Source organism: Ichthyophthirius multifiliis (assembly GCF_000220395.1).
Source record: "Ichthyophthirius multifiliis unplaced genomic scaffold scaff_1120509250930, whole genome shotgun sequence".
NCBI classification, from domain to species: Eukaryota; Ciliophora; class Oligohymenophorea; order Hymenostomatida; genus Ichthyophthirius; species Ichthyophthirius multifiliis.
The window spans coordinates 1-18,313 of NW_004086364.1; the positions used below are offsets into that span (position 1 = coordinate 1).

Below are 18,313 nucleotides of genomic sequence, written 5' to 3' on the forward strand. Positions count from 1 at the left end.
ATTAATCTTTTTAATATTTATAATAAAAAAAATATTTTAATTTTTATATAAATTTTTTTTAATTTTAAAAAAAATAAATATATAATTTTTAATTTTTTTTTTTTAATTTTTTATTCAATTTTAATATAAATATATTTTTTATAATTTAATTATATAATATTAATTTTTATATATTTAAATTTTTATTTTTATTGTATATATTTTATAAATATTTTTATTTTAAAAAATTTATGTTCATTCTTTTTTACTTAATTATTTTTTTGATATTTAAGAATTTTTTTATTTATATATTTTTTTTTTATAGATTTAAAATTTTAAAACATTCAAAAGAATTTTTCATATCATAATTAAAAATATATTTATTTTTTAATATATATTTTATTTTATTTTTTTATTTACTGAATTTAAAAATGATTAAACTAACAAATTATATTTAATATTATAAACAATCTCATATTAAAATATAAATTTATATAAAATTAAACTTTTTTATATTTTTATTTTAATTAAAATTAAGATGAAATCATAAAAACTTTAAAAAAATACAATCTATTTAAATATATTTTTCAAATCATTTTTTATTAGTTTAAAAGTAACTTATTAAATATAAATATATTATTATTAACACAATATAATATTTTTTTATTTTTAATTTAAATTAAATTAAAATCTATTTTTTTTTAAAAAAAGAAAAATTACAAAAATTCATTTCAAAATAAAATTAAATTCCTATAGAGAAATATTTCCATCTTAATTTTTATCAAAAATATTAAAAACTTAATCGATTTGACATTAAAGCTGCTAATTTTGGTTTAAAATTTTTAAAAATTTCGAAAATTATTAAATATCCACTTAATTATCTTTACTTGTATTTATATTTTTATACATTATACTTGTATTTATATTGTTCTTTTAGCAAAACTCCTTTAAATACCCTATTAGAGAATATTCATTATTTTTTTATTTGATTTCCTTTTCTGATTGAAGAATTTCCTTAAACTCTTCTAATGAAATTTTACCATTTTTATTTAAGTCGAATTCATTGAAGCAATTTTTAATATCTTGCCTTTTAATTTAAGGTATTATTATATGGATCAAATTTGAAAACTGTTCCAAATTAAAAGATGTTTCGCCTTTTTTGACAAAATCAGTGAATATTTATTATAAATTAACATTTTGATTATTAATTATAGCTTTAATATCTTTCAAAATCAATTCTATTTTATTATTTTTATTATTATGCTTATTTTATTTATAATTTTTACTAAAAATATCTAATATATTTGAAATTAAAATTGTTTAATTTTGCTATGAAATTGCTTGAAAAAGAAAGTTGGAATTTTTTTCAGAAATTATATGATCTATTTATTTTAGAAATTCAAAAAAGCTTGATTTATCTAAAAAATCAAATTTTTTTATTTATCAAAAAGGATTTTTTTTATATTTATTTTATTAAAAAAAACTATTTTTTGCAAATCAAATAATATTGATTTGCTTTTTTCATCTAACTTTATTTTCTTTCTTTAACTTTATATCATTTCATGTGAAAATATTTCTTCCCAAGTCATTCTTCTGCCTTCATCTATTGAAAGACATTTCATTAAAAAATCTCTTGTTTCTTATTTTATTGGTATATTTAAAGGAAACAAAAGAGGCTTATTTTTAATTTCATATAAAAAAGAACTCAAATTTTTACAATTCCAAGGACTATAAATATATATAAAATTGTATTTTTATAGTTTTTTTATAATTTAGTTTTTTTTTTTAACGTTTTCCCAAATAACATTTCATAAAAAAGCATTCCTAAAGACCATATATCACCCTTAGTAGTATATGGATAATTCTCTAATAATTAAGGGGACATATATAGGGGAGTTCCAACTTGTTGTTTAATTAATTTATATCCTTTAAGGTCGTATTTAGTAGCAAGGCCAAAATCTGATAATATAAAAGTGTTTTATTTAATTAGGCAGTTTTCTAGTTTTATATCTCGATGTAGGTATCCATTCTTGATTAAATCTTTGAATCCGTTTATTAATTGATTTAATATTTCAATTGATTAATTTTCTTATAAATAACCACCTCGTCTTTGTATATAAGTACGGAGATTTCCTCCTTCGCAATATTCGGTAAAAATATAATAGTTTTAATCGTCAGAATAATGGGATATATATTTTAAAATATTATTTGATTTCGTAAACTTTTTCATGACTTCTATTTCATTTTCTAATGTTTCTAATTGTATTTAAGACGTTTATAGGGTTGTCTTTTTTATTACTTTAACGGCGAATTATTTATTTTGTTTTTGACATTTGTATACTTTACCAAATGCACCTTCGCCTAATAAGCATTCGTTATCCCATACGTATCCATCAACTATTTTTAGTTTACTTTACATTTGTGTGATATTTTTTTGTGCCTTTTAGTAATATATTTTTTAATTTATTATGTTTTTTTATTACTTTTTTATTTTTTATTGTTTTTTTAATGTGAAAATATAATCATATGTACTTTTTTATGTTGTTTTTATAATTTCACTAATTTAATATATTTGCTATTCATTTCTTTATAAACCAATATTTTTTGACTAAAATGTATTTAATTTATATTGTTTTAGTTATTTATTAAACTAATTTATTTATATTTTTAAGAAATAATATTAAATAATTAAATATTAATCAATCAAAAAATCGAATAGCTTATAAATTATATTTTTTAAATTAATATTATTTTATTAATTTTAAATATTATTAAAATTCTTTAAACTTTAATATTAATTTTTTTTTTTGCCATATATTAGTAAACAACAAATTATAAAAATATAAGAAATATTTTGAAATGAAAGAATAATTATTAATAAAAGAAAATATAAAAATAACAATACATTTTATTATATTTAAATTCCTTAATTTTATATATTTCTATTATATTATTCCACATTTTACATTCTATACTAATAACAATATATTATTTTTTTGTATTAGTTTTCATTTAAATTTTATTTATTTTAATTTTGTATCCGTATAATAACTTTAAAAGTAAAATCCGAAAAATAAATAATATATTGTAAAAAAAAATTAATTTTTCTAAGGATTTAAATATTAATAATGAAAAAATCAAATAGAAGATAAAATTAGAAATATTTCGAATATACTAGAATAATATAATTTTAAATAATTAAAATAGGAAATATAATAATATTAATATAAGACTTATAATATAAATATTTCAAATTATAATATTAAAATGTATTTGAAAATAATTTTGAGTATAAATATTAAAATATTTATAATTATGATATATATATATATATATATATATATATAAAGAAATTATTTCAGTAAAAATAATAAAATATATTTATTATAATTATTTAAAATTAAATAAAATATAGGGAGAACAAAATATCTTTAAAATTTATATAAAAAAAAATACAATAAACATCTTAATTTAAAATATAATTATGTAACAAAATAAATTTTATATATAAATGATATTATAATAAATAAAAAAAAATATTATTGAAACTTATTATATCTAAAAATATTTATAGTACATATGTTATTCAATATAATAAATAAGTTTAAATATATTTAAATATATTAAAAATATAAATAAAAAAAAAAAAAAATTTTAGAAAAGATTATAAAAAAAAAGATATATATATAATTTATATAATTTATATAATTTATATAATAATAATAATAATAATAATAATAATAATAATAATAATAATATAATGATAATATATTTAAAAATTTTATTTTAAAAATTTTTTACGTATTTTCTAAAATTTTACTTATATATTTATTTATATTAATAATATAAAAATCCATTTATCAAAATACAATGTGCTTTTATTCTTAATATTTTTTTTATATAATATTTTTATTTTAATATTTATTTAAAATTTAGTTTGTTTACTTTAATATTTTTGTAAAACTTTTTATTTAATATATTTTAACAATTAATTTAATTTGAAATTATATATTTTTATAAAATTTTTTATTATTTTTTTATTTTAAGATATTTATCAATTTATAGCATTTTTTAATTTAAAATTTATAATTTTTTTTTATTTCGAATATTATAATATAAAATTCTTTTATATCTTATTATAATTTTGTTTTTATATTTATTCTTTTTTTTAACTTTTATATTTTTATATTAAATATTACTATATGTTTTATGTTTTATTTTTTATAAATTATAATTGATTTTTTGTATTATAAAATATTATTAGTATTTTTTATTAATATTTAAATTAGATTAGTACATAAATATTAAATAAAATATTAATATAATGTATATATTATTTTTATAATAATATATAAAATGTTTTTAATTATTATTTTATAGATAATTTATAAATTAATATATTTCATTTAATAACTAAAAATTTTGTGAAATTTCAGCTTTTATAATTATTTTTTGGATAATATTTTTTTTATAAAATATTTTTTAAGCGTGTTTTTTGTTTTTTAGTTAAAAATATAATTTTTTGAAAGTTTAATTTTTTCTATTATTTAATTTTTGATTATTTTAATATTTTAGAAATTATTTTACTACTATTTATATTTATTAATTAATAAAATATCTAATACATGTTAAATTTAAAAAGTTAAATAGCTTTTTAATATTAATATAGTATTTTGAAATTTTTGTTTTAAAATCAATAATTTTTATTTATTTAATACAATTTCATTAAAAAAATATATTAAAAATTCATAAGTTATAAATTATTTATTGATAAAAAATAAGGAAAACTAAATTAAATGCGATATAAAATAATTAAAAAATAAAATAGTTATATTCATATAATTTTAAATATTCTTCATAGAAATGGAAGAATAAAACTTCGAAAATAAGATTTGGATTATTAATAGATTTATTATAGCTGTTAATTAATTTATCCTAAATTATTTTAGATATGAAATTCATGTTAATTTATTTCTATACTTATATAGTTAATTATTTAGTGTATTATTTTATAAATATTTTGTTTTATATTTTATCTATTTTACTTTATTTAATTTTTACTATAAGAAACGAGAATTTTTATTTTTAATTATTAAATTATTTTTAATAATGTTTATTAATTAAGATTATATTAATCTATTATATATAATAATGTTTTATTTATTATTTTGTAGAATATATAATTATTAATCATTTTTAGCTTAAAAAAGTTGATTAAACTATTAAAAATTTATAATTTTAGGAAATAAACGACTATAATTATTATGTTAAATTTGATTTGGATTTAATCTTTCATTTTATTTTATATTTAATTAAAGTTAAATATAAATTATCTTTGTATAATATATTAAAAGGTCGTTTGATAATATAAATTTTACTCTTTATTTTTAAAAGATGAAAAAATAGAAAACAATATTAAAATGAGCTAAAAGTTTTAAATAGATTAAATATATATTTATATTTTAAATTTAATTTTTAAAATAAAAATTAAATTAATAAATAATTTTTTATTTTTTAAATTTATTAATATATATTGAAAAGGAAATTATATTTAAATAAATTACATTTTAAAAATAAAATAAAATTTTAAAGAAAAATATTAATTAAACATATAAAATTTTTTCTAATTATAAGAATAGTAAGTAAAAAAAAATATATAATAATATAAATAATTTTTGAAATAAAAATAAAATACAAAAAAAAATTCTAGATAAATAAATAAAAATGGTTTTTTTTAAAAAATTAATTTATCCTTAGATATATTATTTATTTACAAAAGGATCAAGATGAAATGGCTAGACAAGCTGCTTTAATGGAAGAGAAATTGAAAAAAATGGGAAAGAAAAAACCTCTTGTAAAATAAGATAAGGAAGTAAAAATAAAAATTAAATAATTTTTTCTATTAAAATATAAAAATAAAGAAAAAAGTTTTTGATTCAGCAGATTATTACAAAGAATAAGAAGAAGGAGGAAAAAGTTGATTTTATTAAACTAGAAATATTATTATATATATATTATTATAAAAAATGAATACTTTAAATATGTGAAATCTTGAGAAATAAAATGAGAAAAAATATACATGTATATAATTATATGTATATTTTATTTTTATTTTTGACGAAAACATTATTTTTTACTTATATTTAGTTTAACATTAATATATTTATAATAAGTATTTTTAATTTATATCTAATAAATTATTATTAAATATTTTTTTTGTTTATTTATATATTTAATATTTATAAATAAGTGTAGGCATCATAAAAAAAAATTCTTATTTTTTTGTTCAAATTATTATTTTTTTAAAAAACAAAAAATTATTTATTCATAATAATATATAAAAGTTTTTTTTTATTTTATAAATTAATTTTAATTATTATTATAAATTAAGTATAATTTTATTTAATAATAAAATAAAATTAACAGAGTTTTTTATATATAAATAAAGAAAATTAAACAATTAAGCTTTATTATATATGAAGATAATATAATAAATATTTCATAAAATTTAATTATTAATTTTATTTTAAATAATATAAGACTTGAATTTAGTATTTATTATAATTAATAATGTACCTCTTAAATTTAATACAATCAAAAATTCTACTTTCTTTACTAAAATAATTATTATAAAGGCAAAAAATAATTATGCTTAATCTATTTTTAATATTTTTAAAATAATAATACGAAGCCTTAATTAATAATTTGAAAAAACATAACTTTAATAAACGAGATATTAGGATTTTAAACTCTATATATTCCTAAACATAATTTAATAAAATAAAATAAATCTGATATACTTTTACATATAATTTTTTTATTCGAGAAATAAGCTGACTAGTTTATTGATAAATTTATTTTATTTACTAAATGTTTTTATAAAAAAATATACCTACATAATGTTTTTATTTTCTTTTTTTGTAAATAAAATATTTTTCCGAAATTTAGACAATCCTTAGATAATCTTTATTTGTTAGATAGTTTATTATAAAAATAATAGTATGGTTGAATTATTTCTTTTTATGTAAAAACTAAGTTTTTTAAATGAAATTATTTATTAGTATAATTCATTTTTAAATATATATTTAAAGTTGGTTCAAATATTATTAATAAGATCAATACAATATCTTTTAGTCAAAATTTTGAAAATTATTTAATTCTATTTATTAATGTCTTTTTTTCAAAATTTTAAATAGCAAAAATTTAAAAATTTTTATTTATTTCGTATTCCAAATTAATTAAGATATTAAAATTTAAATTTTACTAAAATTATATTCATTAAAACTTTTTAACTATAATAAATTATTAAATTTACTTATTTAAAATATAAAATTTTAAGAATTACTATAATCTATTATTTATATCATAATTAAAATAAAATTATTTTTTCTTATTTACAAGTCAAATAATAAAAATTATCTTAAAATTTAATATATATAAAATTTAACAATAATTAAAAAAATAAATATTTTAAACAAGTTTAAAAAACTAAAAATAAATGCCTAATTAATTTTTATTATAAAAAATTTAATTCTAAAAAAACTAAAAATCTTTTTGTTGGTAAAAGCATATATTTGCTATTAAAATAAATTAATTATTTATTATAAAATTATAAATTTGAATTTTTATTTTTTTATCAATAAATAACAAATAAATATATGTTGTTTCATTAATTCATGTGTATGTTTTTTATATTTTATCTTTTTTTTATTATTTTATTAAAAAATGAAAAAAAAAAATATTAATTAGTACTTTAATACAACATAATAATTAAAATAATATATTAAATAAGTTTTTTTAAAAAATATATATATTTATTTTATATAAAATTATATTTATTAAATTATTTATATATTTTTATTTACTATTTTATCTTTTAAATTATATTAATTAAAAATGTTTTAAAGCATAAGGAAATTTTAATGTTTTTTTAAAAAAATATAATAAAAAATTTAAAATATAAATATAAAAAATATTATTTATATATACTTAATATTTTTTAAAAATGGTTTATAAAATAAAATCAGATAAATAATAAAAAATTTAATATATATTTTTATTATATATAATAAAATATTAATAAAAATATGTAAATTATCAAATTCATCATTCCTATTTTTTTAAATAAACTTTTCTTTGACTGATTTATACAGACAAATGATTATTTTAATTATTCTCAGAATAAGATAAAAGGAAAATGCCATTATTATCGCATTAAACTGATTTGTCATATAATACCACATCTCCTTTGTAACTGCTTTTTGAGTAAACTTTAGCAATAATATTTTCAGGTACAAAAACGCTTTTGTAAAGAACTCTTTTTTCTTTTTAAGAACTTTAACATAGCTTATAAGATTCACCTTAGAAATTACATTCACTATAAAATACAACACAATTATCAGGACATTTTTTTTTTTAAGATTCTTAAGTATTTTAGGGCAAGTCTTTTTAAACACAAAAAATAATTATAAAGAATGAAAAAAATAATATAAATTTGTTCATTTATTTTATTTGCTAATTTTTAATTTTTTTTAAAAAAAGTTTATTTTTTCCTTAATAATAGTGTTTTTTAAGATATAAAATAAAATTGATTATATTAATATTTAAAAAAATATTTAAAATAAATTGACGTTTTTAAAAAGAATATAAAATATTAAATAAAAAAAAAATTGAAAAATATAAAATAAAGTAAAGATATAATATTAAAAAAAAAAAATATTATAAATATTTATATGATATTATAAATCTAATAATTATAATATTTATCATAAAATATAAAAAAAAAAAAAAAAAATTATAAAATAAAAAATAATAAATAAAATATAAAAAATATTAATTAATATAATATTTAAAATTAAAAAATATTATAAAAATAAAAAAAAAAAAAAAAATTAAATAAATATTAAGATAATTAATTATATATTAAATAATATATTTATAATAAATTAAATATAAATAAATAAATAAATAAATAAATAAATAAATAATAAATAAATAAATATATAATTATTAAATTTTTAATTATATTTTTATTATACATATTATTATTATTTCATTTCATTCTAATTTAATAATTTTAATTTTTTGTTATATATTATATCCAATTTTATGCTTTATAACCACTTTTTTCTTAAATTTTTATATATTTTACTTTTATTCCTGTAATAGTAAAAAATGGTATTTCAAACTCTACTTATATTGGTTTATTTTTAAAATTATTTCTATTTTCAGATTATACGCTTGGTAATTAAAATGTACAATTCATAATATATTCTTAAAGGCCTTCAAAAGTTTTAAAACTCCATTTTATACATTCTTTTTCTGGAGCCCATACTTATTTTCCAATTTAAGTTATAAATTATGGTTTTTGTGCATCTTCTGGCACTGGAATATAAAAATTTACATTATTTGCAGTGCATTTTTATTTAAAATTAGACTTTGCTTTTACTATGTATTCAATTCTTGATTTATTTTATGTATTAATTATTACATCAACACTAAAAAGTGCACTTATTTATACTGGAATTCTATATGAAATAAGCTCGAATTTACCATCAGGAGGTATAAAGGAAATTATTCTTTCATTTTAAAAAGTTGAAAGTCTAACGCATTAATGAAATTTAAGATCGTCAAAAGAAATTGTTTTTTCTATATTCGCAGTAAAATTATGGGAATTACTTTCGAAGTATTCTTTATCGTTTATACATAAAAGACATTCTGGTAAGCCTGATAACATACAATTGGTTATTACAGAACCGATTGTTTCGGCTTCAATTACACTACCGTTTTTGCTTATTAACATATTTAGTTTTTCGATTACGTCTAGGTAGATTTCGTTTTTCTTATATTTAATATCGTCTTTTCTCCATGTTATTGCTGATGTTGATAAAGTGGCGATTTTTGATAAATTTAAGTCATTCGAATGTATGGGACTTTTTAATAATTAATGCGATTCAGTCTTGATGAAATCGCCGAGAATTTTGAAGTCAGTTGTTTGCGGAAATCCATTGTCCATTATTTCGTCTAAAAGCTCGTATATAACTACAAAATTGTCGCGTATAGACTCTTCTTCAAGTAATTTGAAATAATATATGAATATATCGATTAGTTAATATATAAAAGTTATTATCATCATTGTATTGACATTCTTTTTTGATATGGCGAGGATTGTTATATTATTATAGTGCTTGAATATGTATGTTTGGTGGTCTTTTGGATCATATATTATGGGATTAGGGATTAAGTCTTCTTGTTTATCGATTAAAAGCTTGTTGAATGTCTCGACTGAGTCTGAAGAAAGGTCGGAACGGTATATTCGTTGGATTATTACTATTCCTTTGTTATTGAGAATGAAAATACCAGATATTCCAGACATTTTATTATATTTATAAATTATTAGTTTTTTTTTATTTTTTTTTATTTAGATTTTTATTTTATTTTTTTAAAGTGTATAGGTTTATTTGTATAATAATTCATTTTATTTTAAATAATATAATATTATCTTTTTTATTTTATTATAACTTATTTTATTTTATTTTATTTTATTAATTCATTTATTTATTTTATTTTATATACATATTTATTTTTTTAATTTTTATAACATTTTAATTTTAAATTATAAGATTTATAAAAATTAAAATAGTTTAAATATATATTTTATATCATTTTATTTATGTATTTAAAAATATGATTTTTTTTATTTTATTTTAAAAGTCCTGAGCTATATGCTATGTAGATTAATAATGGAAATTATGTTTTTATTTTTTCTTATTTATCTAAAGTAAAAAAAAAAGCAATATAAAAGTATAAACATATTAAATAAAAATTACCTTTTTAAAAAAATATAATAAAAAATTTATAATTATTACAAAAAAAAAAAAAAAAAATTATTATACATATATTTAAAAAAAAATATATAAATTTTAAAAATAATATAATCCTTCCAAAAAAAATATATATATATATTTAAAAAAAAACGTAATAAAAAATAATGCATAAAGAAAAATCCGACCAAGCTATACCATTTATTATTTATTAATAAAATTACGGTTTTAAACTAAATCCAGAAGCTGAAGAATACCTAAAATAATTAAATCCTAACAAAAAATTAGCTGTAGTATCGATAGTAGGCAAATATCGAACAGGAAAATCTTTTTTTGTAAACAGAGTTTTATTAGAAAGACATGGTTAAAAATCTGGTTTTTCAGTTGGTCCAACAATTAATCCATGTACAAAAGTAAACTAACAAACTATAAAAATATACATCATTATATTTTTAAAAAATATAAAATGTTAAATGATAATATAAGGGTTTATGGATATGGAAAGAATGTTTAAAAAGTCCAGATTCAAATGAAGATACAGACATTATTTTAATTGATACTGAAGGATTTGGTGGAATGGATGAAAATACAAATCATGATTCTCGAATATTTTTATTTTCATTACTACTTTCGTCTTATTTTATATATAATTCTTAAGGAAATATAGATGAAAATGCCCTTAATAATATATCGTTGATCATAAATTTAGCGAAAGATATAAAACCGGGGGTAAATGATGGCGATTCAGCTGATTATTTTCCTTCTTTTATGTGGGTATTGAGAGATTTCGCTTTGTAAATGAAAGATTTGCAAGGTTAAAAAATCAGTGCGAAGGATTATTTGGAAAAAGCATTAGAGTAATAGAAAGGTATATCTGATAATATCGAATAAAAGAACAAAATAAGGCGATAATTAAAACATTTTTTCAAAGATAGAGATTGTTATACACTTATTAGGCCAGTAGAATCTGAAGCTGAACTTTAGAAATTAAACGAAATGTAAAATGAGGATTTAAGACCCGAGTTTGTGGAATAAATAGGATAATTAAGGTAAAGAATCTTTAAAAAAATAAAACCGAAAATGTTAAACGGGAAACATTTGAACGGATTTCAGCTCGTGGAGATATGTAAAGCATATATTTAGGCTATTAATAAAGGGGGAGTACCTAATATTGAAAGTGCATGGAATTATATGTGTAAAAGTGAGAGTATTAAAGCAAAAGATATTTGTTTGAATGAAGTTTAGTAATAATTAGACAGTTTATTTAGGAATTAAGATTAGATTATGGGATATAGTCAGGAATAAATTAATAAATTATAAAATAAAATGAAGGAAGAGGTCTTTAAAAAATTTAAATAAAAAAGTATAGCTGGATAAGATGAAATTTAGGAATATTTTGATATGTTAGAATGTGAATTTTAGGAAAAATTTAAAGGGTTTAAAAATAATGTTAAAGAAAAATAAGAAGTAAAGATATATATATATATATATACATATATATATATATATATATATATATTTATGTTAAATATTTTCTTTTTATAAAAAGTAAAAAATGAATGAAATATGTAATAAATTAATATCAGAATTAGAAACGAAATTACATAATGAGTAATTCGAGAATTTTTATTAATTTTAAAATGAATATAATTAATTTAAGTAAAATTTTGAAAAAAATTTCGGGAAAGAACATTAGGAATATTTAACCAAAATTAGCGAAAATATTTATAAGTTAGCAGCTGAAAAAGTAGCTTTAAAATAATAAAGAAACTTCGAAAAAGAAAAAAAAGTTTTCGAATCAATGAAAGAGATTAATGAAGGGGAAAATAAAAAAAAAGAAAATCTATGGAACGAAGAAAAAAAAAGACTTGAGGCCAAAATATATGAACTTGAAAAAGAAAAATCTTAATTTTAGGCAAATGAAAATTACCTCAAAGAAAAAGTTTAAAGACTATAAAATGAAAGGGATAAATATGAGAAAAATTACGAATAATTGTCATTAAAAATGATTGAAAATTAATAAAAATCAATAAATGAGGATGAATTTAATAATTTATTAAGAAAATTAGAAGAGTCTAAATTAGAATATTAGAATAATTTGTCTAAAAGTGAAAAATAAAATGCTTTGTTTTAATAAGAAAATAAATTTTTGCAAAAAGAAAATGAAAATTTATAAAATTAAATAGAAAAAATAAACTTTTAATAATAAAATGAATAAAAAATAAACTTTTAATAATAATAAAATATGATTATTTTATAAAATTAAATATAAAATCTAGAAAATGAAAAAAAAATAGAAATTGAAAATATAAAAAATTAGTTATAAATGAAAATTAAGGAACTTTCTAATAATTAAAAATAAAATATAGATATTTAGAAAATGTAAAGTGAATTCATTGTTGAAAAATAATATTTAGAAAATTAAATTAATTTCTTGTAAAATTAACTTGATGAAAATAAAAGACTTCATGATGCTTTGTTATTAGCTTTATAGCGTAAAATTTTTATAAAATAAAATATAAGTGTAAATAATATTTAATTAACTAAAGGATAAAATAATTATATTTTATTTATATTTATATTTATATTTATATTTATATTTATATTTATATTTATATTTATATTTATATATACATTTATTTATATTTATACATATATATATTTTATTTTATATTTTAATTTTTATATAGAAGGTTTAAATAAAGATGAAGGTGAAAACACTAATGAATTAGTAGAAACTAATAAAAATTTAAGTGCTGCTATGGATAAATTAGAATAAAGATGTAGCATTTAAGATGAGAAAATCATTAAGTTAAAATAATATAAGAAAATATTTAAAAATTGTACATCTTTGTAATGTATTAATTGCTCAAAATTTATTGCTTAAAGATAATTCATATAACATTTATTTAATTGTTCATAATAAAATAATTCTAATATAAATAATAATAATAATAATAATAATAATAATAATAATACTAATAATAGCAATAATAATAATAATTATTTTGAAGATAATAAAAATTATAATAACAATTTATAAATAAAAAATTAAATGGAATAATTAAGTTATATTAAAAATAATAATTTATAAAACTAATCTGTTTATTAATCATAAATATTGAATTAAACAAGCTTAACTTCTTCATAATTTATTAATTAATAATATAATTAGAACAATATTAACATAGATTAAAATTAATTAAATATATGCATAAATTCCAATAATTAATAAGATTACTATGTTATGTTAAATTTTTAAAATAGTGTATATTGGCAACTTACTTATAAATTTAAAGTAAATAATATAAATAGTTATAATATTAAAAATATAAATAAATATATATGTATTATGTATGAATAAAAATTAAAATATATAAATGTATAAATTATTTAAATTTATATATTAAAAATATATATAGATATTAGAATATATAAATGTAAATATAAAGAAAAAAATATAAATATATATATATATAAATATACAAATATATATATTTAAAAATATATAAAAATATATATAATATAAATTTATAAATATATATATAAATAAATATATATATATAATCAAATATATATTAATTTTTTTATTCATATTAATAAAAAAGGATTTTTGCGATTTACATAATTTATTAAATATAAATTTATAAGGAATTAAATTTCCGGATAGTTGTTTAGTAATAATAAATTAAGATTTTTAAAATAATAAGAAAGAAATAAAAAAATATAACTTTAATAGTATATGAGAGATTTATAAAAAATTGAAATAATAAGAAATTCTAGAATATTTAAAAACTTTTTAAAAATAGAATAAAATATTCCAATATAAAACAAAATGAGTTAAAGTAATATAATAAAAAAAAACAACACAGATAATATTAATTATTATTAATATTAATAATAATAATAACAATAATAATAATAGTATAATAATAATAATAATAATAGTAACAGCAATAATATTATAATAATAATATTAATCATAATTTAGAAAAAGAAAATTTTGAAATTAATAATAATAAATATTAAATAGAAAAAATTATAAATAATTAATCTCCTTCTAATTGTCTATAAGCATGGCAAAATAATGATTTAAAAGTATTTTAAATATATTATGTAAATAAATATTTTTAATAAAATTAGTATTTAAGAAGTAAAAGTATGATTTCCTAATTTGATAATTATGATTAAAATTAAAATTTACAAGAATAGGATTAAATATAATAAAATTTATAATTTGAAAATATTAAAAATGAAAGTTAAATTTTTAAAAGAAAACAAGAAAATCAAAATCAAAAATATTTACAAAATCTAAATACTGGAAATTTCATTAATAAATAAGCATGCTCTTAATAAATAAAAAGCTTAGTTTTACCTAATACTTCTTAAAGTTGTATTAATGTAAAACCTTCTTTAAACGGATAAACTTATACATAAAATTTCTAAAAATAATAACTATAAAGATCTCCAAATTCTGAATAGTATATAAAATTTAATACTATATTTTTATTTTTATTTTATTTATTGCAAAACAAAAATTAGATTTAGTAAATAATTTTTTAAAGATAGAAAATGAACAAATATAAAGAAAAATTCATAAATGATTTTCTTTCAACTTATTTTTTTTTAAAATAAAATAAAATAAAAATAAAAATTATAATTCTATTTTTTAAATAAAATATAAATTTTACAATATATTTTTATTATGTTTTTCTTTTTTATTGCATTTTATAATATCTTTTATTTTTAAAAAGATATTAATTATATATTTTATTATTAAATATTGATTTAAGTTTTCTTAAAGATTTATGTTATTATATAAAATATCTATATATTTTTATTTTTTTAAGCTTAATCATTTTTTAAATATTTTACAATGTTTTGAATTATTATATTCATTAAATCATAATTTTAATTATTTATTTATTTATTTAAAAATATATTTCCTTATTACATTAAACTAACAAGATTATTACATATTATTCTATTTATTTAAAGATTTATTATATATAATATATTAATCCATAATTAGCTTAATAATTTAAGATATTTTTTTTATCAAATTTGTAAATTATTATTATCTTAAAATTAAATATTTTTCTTTTATTTTTATCTTTATTTAAAAAAAAATGTTAAAAATAAATCAAACTGACCCTTAAAAAAATTATTATATTTTTAAAAAAAATTAATTTTTTTTATTTTCTAAATCTGCAGATACATTACAATTTTTTTTTATTTTAGTTAATATATTTGTTTTCAGCTAATTTGATTATTATTTTATTTCAAAATATTAATAATATTATCTTTTTTATTATAATTTTATTTAATTTTACAACATAAATTTCGTTAAGAAAACATCTTTTATTGAATATATTTTTTTTCTATTATAATTTTTCTTATTTTACTCATTATAATATTTAGAAAAAATTAATTTATATATATTTTTTTTTCAATATAAGAAAATACTATTAAATGCTTTCTTTCCTAATTAAATTATTATTAAGTTTAATTATTAATTTAATTGTATCTTTTAGTATTTTATAACTTTTTTTGTTCTTTTTTATCTTTTAAGAGTACTTTTTTATTTATTCAGTATTTTTTTTAATTTTAATATGTACTCATTCATCTTCTTAAGTAATTCATATTTTATTTTATTTCAATCTTCTATAATTAAAAGCTTTTCATGTATTTTTTTTAATAATTTCTTTAGTTAAATGTCTTTATTATTATTTTGGTAGTTTATATTAAATTAAAGGTAATATATAATCATTTTTAATAGATAATTATTAGGGCTAACTTAGTTTTAAATTATTAACTATTTTTTATATATTCTATCTCGTTCTTTTAATTATTAAAGATTTATCATATATGGATTGCTTCTAAATATTTGAAATACCAAAATTTAATAAAAAATTTAATTGTAGAAAATTGACATGATATTATAAAAAATAATATATACTATTAAAAAAGACTGTGAAAATTATTATTATGCTATTTTTCGCATTTTATTAATATTTCTAAATATAATATATCAATAATTAATAATAATAAAAATTATCCTATATATATTAATTTCTATAGTTATTATTTTTGTTTTATTAATTATGTATAATTAATTTTTGTTTTAAATTTAAATAATAATAATAATTTTATTATATATGTTATATTTTTCTCTATATAAAATACATATATTTTATTTTTAAAGTATATATCTAAAAAAAAATTAACTTAAAATAATATCATATATTTATATATAAAAAAATTAATTATTCATTACATTATTTAACTAATGTTAATTTAAAGATAAAATAAATGACTCTTGTAAAAAATAATAGTCAATAAAATATAATATATATAAAAAAGACTATAATTAAGTTTATGTGAATTTCATAGTAATATTTTTCTTATTTTTATTTTATAGTAGTGGCGATTTTAATTTTATACTAACATTCGGCTTTCTTTTATTATTAGTAAGATTGGGGAGTTTTCTCTAAATAAATTGAATATCGTAAAATATTCTTTAATAGCATATTCTCTATATATTTTCTAATTTAAATTTGATTTTAACAAATTATCAATATCTTACTTAAGATTCTTCAGGTGATAAAATAAATAGAAGAAATAATTTTTTTTACTTTTTAATTTTTATTAGTGATTATATATATTTCGTATTATATGTATTAGTTTATTTATAATTTGGATATAGATATATATATATATATATATATTATTTTAGAAGACCTTTTTTTTTTTGGACTTTATTTTTCAACCGAATTTAAACTCTAAATTTTATCGTGATTTTTTTGGAAATTTTAATTTGTTTGGGAAGTATTATTATGTTCTCTTAGCTACATATTATTATAAAAAAAGGGGGGAAGTTGAAAACTATACAAGTTATTATGTTTCAGCTCAAGCTATATTGATGATTTTTAATTTTATTTTTTGGATTTAAACTTATAATAAATTGAATAGTATAATACAAAAAGATTTTTGCCAGGATATGTACGGTATTTTGTTTATTTAATTTAAATTTCATTAATAAGTGATTTTTATATTATTATATTACGTCACCTAAGGTTGAGATTCTTCTTACTTTACCATATTATAATTAATATGGGGGGGTAAAGATATTATAGGCTTTTTTTTAATAAATATTGAGTTGTTTTTTTTTTTACTAAAAAAAAATTATTAGAAAAATATAAAAAAAAAACTTAACTTATTTTTATTATATGTTTTAGAAAGTAAAAATAGGTTAAATTTATATAAAATAGTTAAAAAAAATAATTTATTCAAATATAAATATATTCATTATACTTTTAAAACGAAAAAAAAATAATAAAAAAAAAAATTTAAAAAAATGAAATCTTAAGGTAAATCTTCATAAAAAAAAAAAGCTACCCGATCTTAATAAAAATAAACCTAAAACACATCACAAACTATTTAAAATCCTTCCCTTCCTAATAAATAATAAAAAGATTATTAACCATCTCGTATTTATTCTTCTTAACCTC

At 14.4% G+C, this 18,313-nt stretch overlaps 4 protein-coding genes across 4 annotated transcripts, besides 40 other annotated features; 2 read left to right on the forward strand and 2 right to left on the reverse strand. All coding sequences in view use genetic code 6, as the record gives it.

The window, feature by feature from the left end:
- The first annotated feature begins 7 nt into the window (after positions 1–7).
- Positions 8–110: a microsatellite.
- Positions 88–186: a microsatellite.
- Positions 103–178: a microsatellite.
- Positions 120–178: a microsatellite.
- Positions 136–186: a microsatellite.
- Positions 187–1,211: 1,025 nt separating this feature from the next.
- On the reverse strand, positions 1,212–2,398 carry IMG5_114120 (protein kinase domain protein; the record flags this gene model as incomplete). Its single annotated transcript, XM_004034721.1, has 2 exons — positions 1,212–1,707; positions 1,770–2,398. The coding sequence occupies 2 exons, from the start codon at positions 2,396–2,398 to the stop codon at positions 1,212–1,214; spliced, it is 1,125 nt and encodes a 374-aa protein (XP_004034769.1).
- A 304-nt stretch (positions 2,399–2,702) lies between these two features.
- Positions 2,703–2,734: a microsatellite.
- Positions 2,735–3,297: 563 nt separating this feature from the next.
- Positions 3,298–3,326: a microsatellite.
- Positions 3,327–3,662: 336 nt separating this feature from the next.
- Positions 3,663–3,697: a microsatellite.
- Positions 3,693–3,748: a microsatellite.
- Positions 3,749–3,855: 107 nt separating this feature from the next.
- Positions 3,856–3,902: a microsatellite.
- Positions 3,903–4,416: 514 nt separating this feature from the next.
- Positions 4,417–4,464: a microsatellite.
- Positions 4,465–4,842: 378 nt separating this feature from the next.
- On the forward strand, positions 4,843–5,960 carry IMG5_114130 (hypothetical protein; the record flags this gene model as incomplete). Its single annotated transcript, XM_004034722.1, has 3 exons — positions 4,843–4,899; positions 5,759–5,851; positions 5,901–5,960. 3 exons carry the CDS (start codon positions 4,843–4,845, stop codon positions 5,958–5,960), a joined length of 210 nt encoding a protein of 69 aa, XP_004034770.1.
- Positions 5,539–5,584: a microsatellite.
- A 370-nt stretch (positions 5,961–6,330) lies between the features above and the next one.
- Positions 6,331–6,382: a microsatellite.
- A 1,703-nt stretch (positions 6,383–8,085) lies between these two features.
- IMG5_114140 (hypothetical protein) lies at positions 8,086–10,354 on the reverse strand (the record flags this gene model as incomplete). The annotated part of the gene is made up of 2 exons (XM_004034723.1): positions 8,086–8,423; positions 9,532–10,354. 2 exons carry the CDS (start codon positions 10,352–10,354, stop codon positions 8,086–8,088), a joined length of 1,161 nt encoding a protein of 386 aa, XP_004034771.1.
- Positions 8,616–8,708: a microsatellite.
- Positions 8,754–8,807: a microsatellite.
- Positions 8,760–8,860: a microsatellite.
- Positions 8,796–8,859: a microsatellite.
- Positions 8,813–8,980: a microsatellite.
- Positions 8,869–8,910: a microsatellite.
- Positions 8,870–8,983: a microsatellite.
- Positions 8,917–8,994: a microsatellite.
- Positions 8,919–8,985: a microsatellite.
- A 100-nt stretch (positions 10,355–10,454) lies between the features above and the next one.
- Positions 10,455–10,591: a microsatellite.
- Positions 10,475–10,565: a microsatellite.
- Positions 10,484–10,550: a microsatellite.
- Positions 10,484–10,574: a microsatellite.
- A 223-nt stretch (positions 10,592–10,814) lies between the features above and the next one.
- Positions 10,815–10,899: a microsatellite.
- A 70-nt stretch (positions 10,900–10,969) lies between these two features.
- On the forward strand, positions 10,970–14,967 carry IMG5_114150 (hypothetical protein; the record flags this gene model as incomplete). Its single annotated transcript, XM_004034724.1, has 7 exons — positions 10,970–11,215; positions 11,289–12,269; positions 12,352–13,297; positions 13,493–13,585; positions 14,070–14,100; positions 14,225–14,242; positions 14,946–14,967. The coding sequence occupies 7 exons, from the start codon at positions 10,970–10,972 to the stop codon at positions 14,965–14,967; spliced, it is 2,337 nt and encodes a 778-aa protein (XP_004034772.1).
- Positions 12,276–12,321: a microsatellite.
- Positions 12,975–13,041: a microsatellite.
- Positions 13,362–13,478: a microsatellite.
- Positions 13,722–13,806: a microsatellite.
- Positions 14,173–14,380: a microsatellite.
- Positions 14,197–14,369: a microsatellite.
- Positions 14,235–14,369: a microsatellite.
- Positions 14,261–14,381: a microsatellite.
- Positions 14,692–14,788: a microsatellite.
- Positions 14,692–14,789: a microsatellite.
- Positions 14,968–15,957: 990 nt separating the features above from the next.
- Positions 15,958–15,996: a microsatellite.
- An 872-nt stretch (positions 15,997–16,868) lies between these two features.
- Positions 16,869–16,929: a microsatellite.
- Positions 16,930–18,126: 1,197 nt separating this feature from the next.
- Positions 18,127–18,160: a microsatellite.
- The last annotated feature ends 153 nt before the right edge of the window (positions 18,161–18,313 follow it).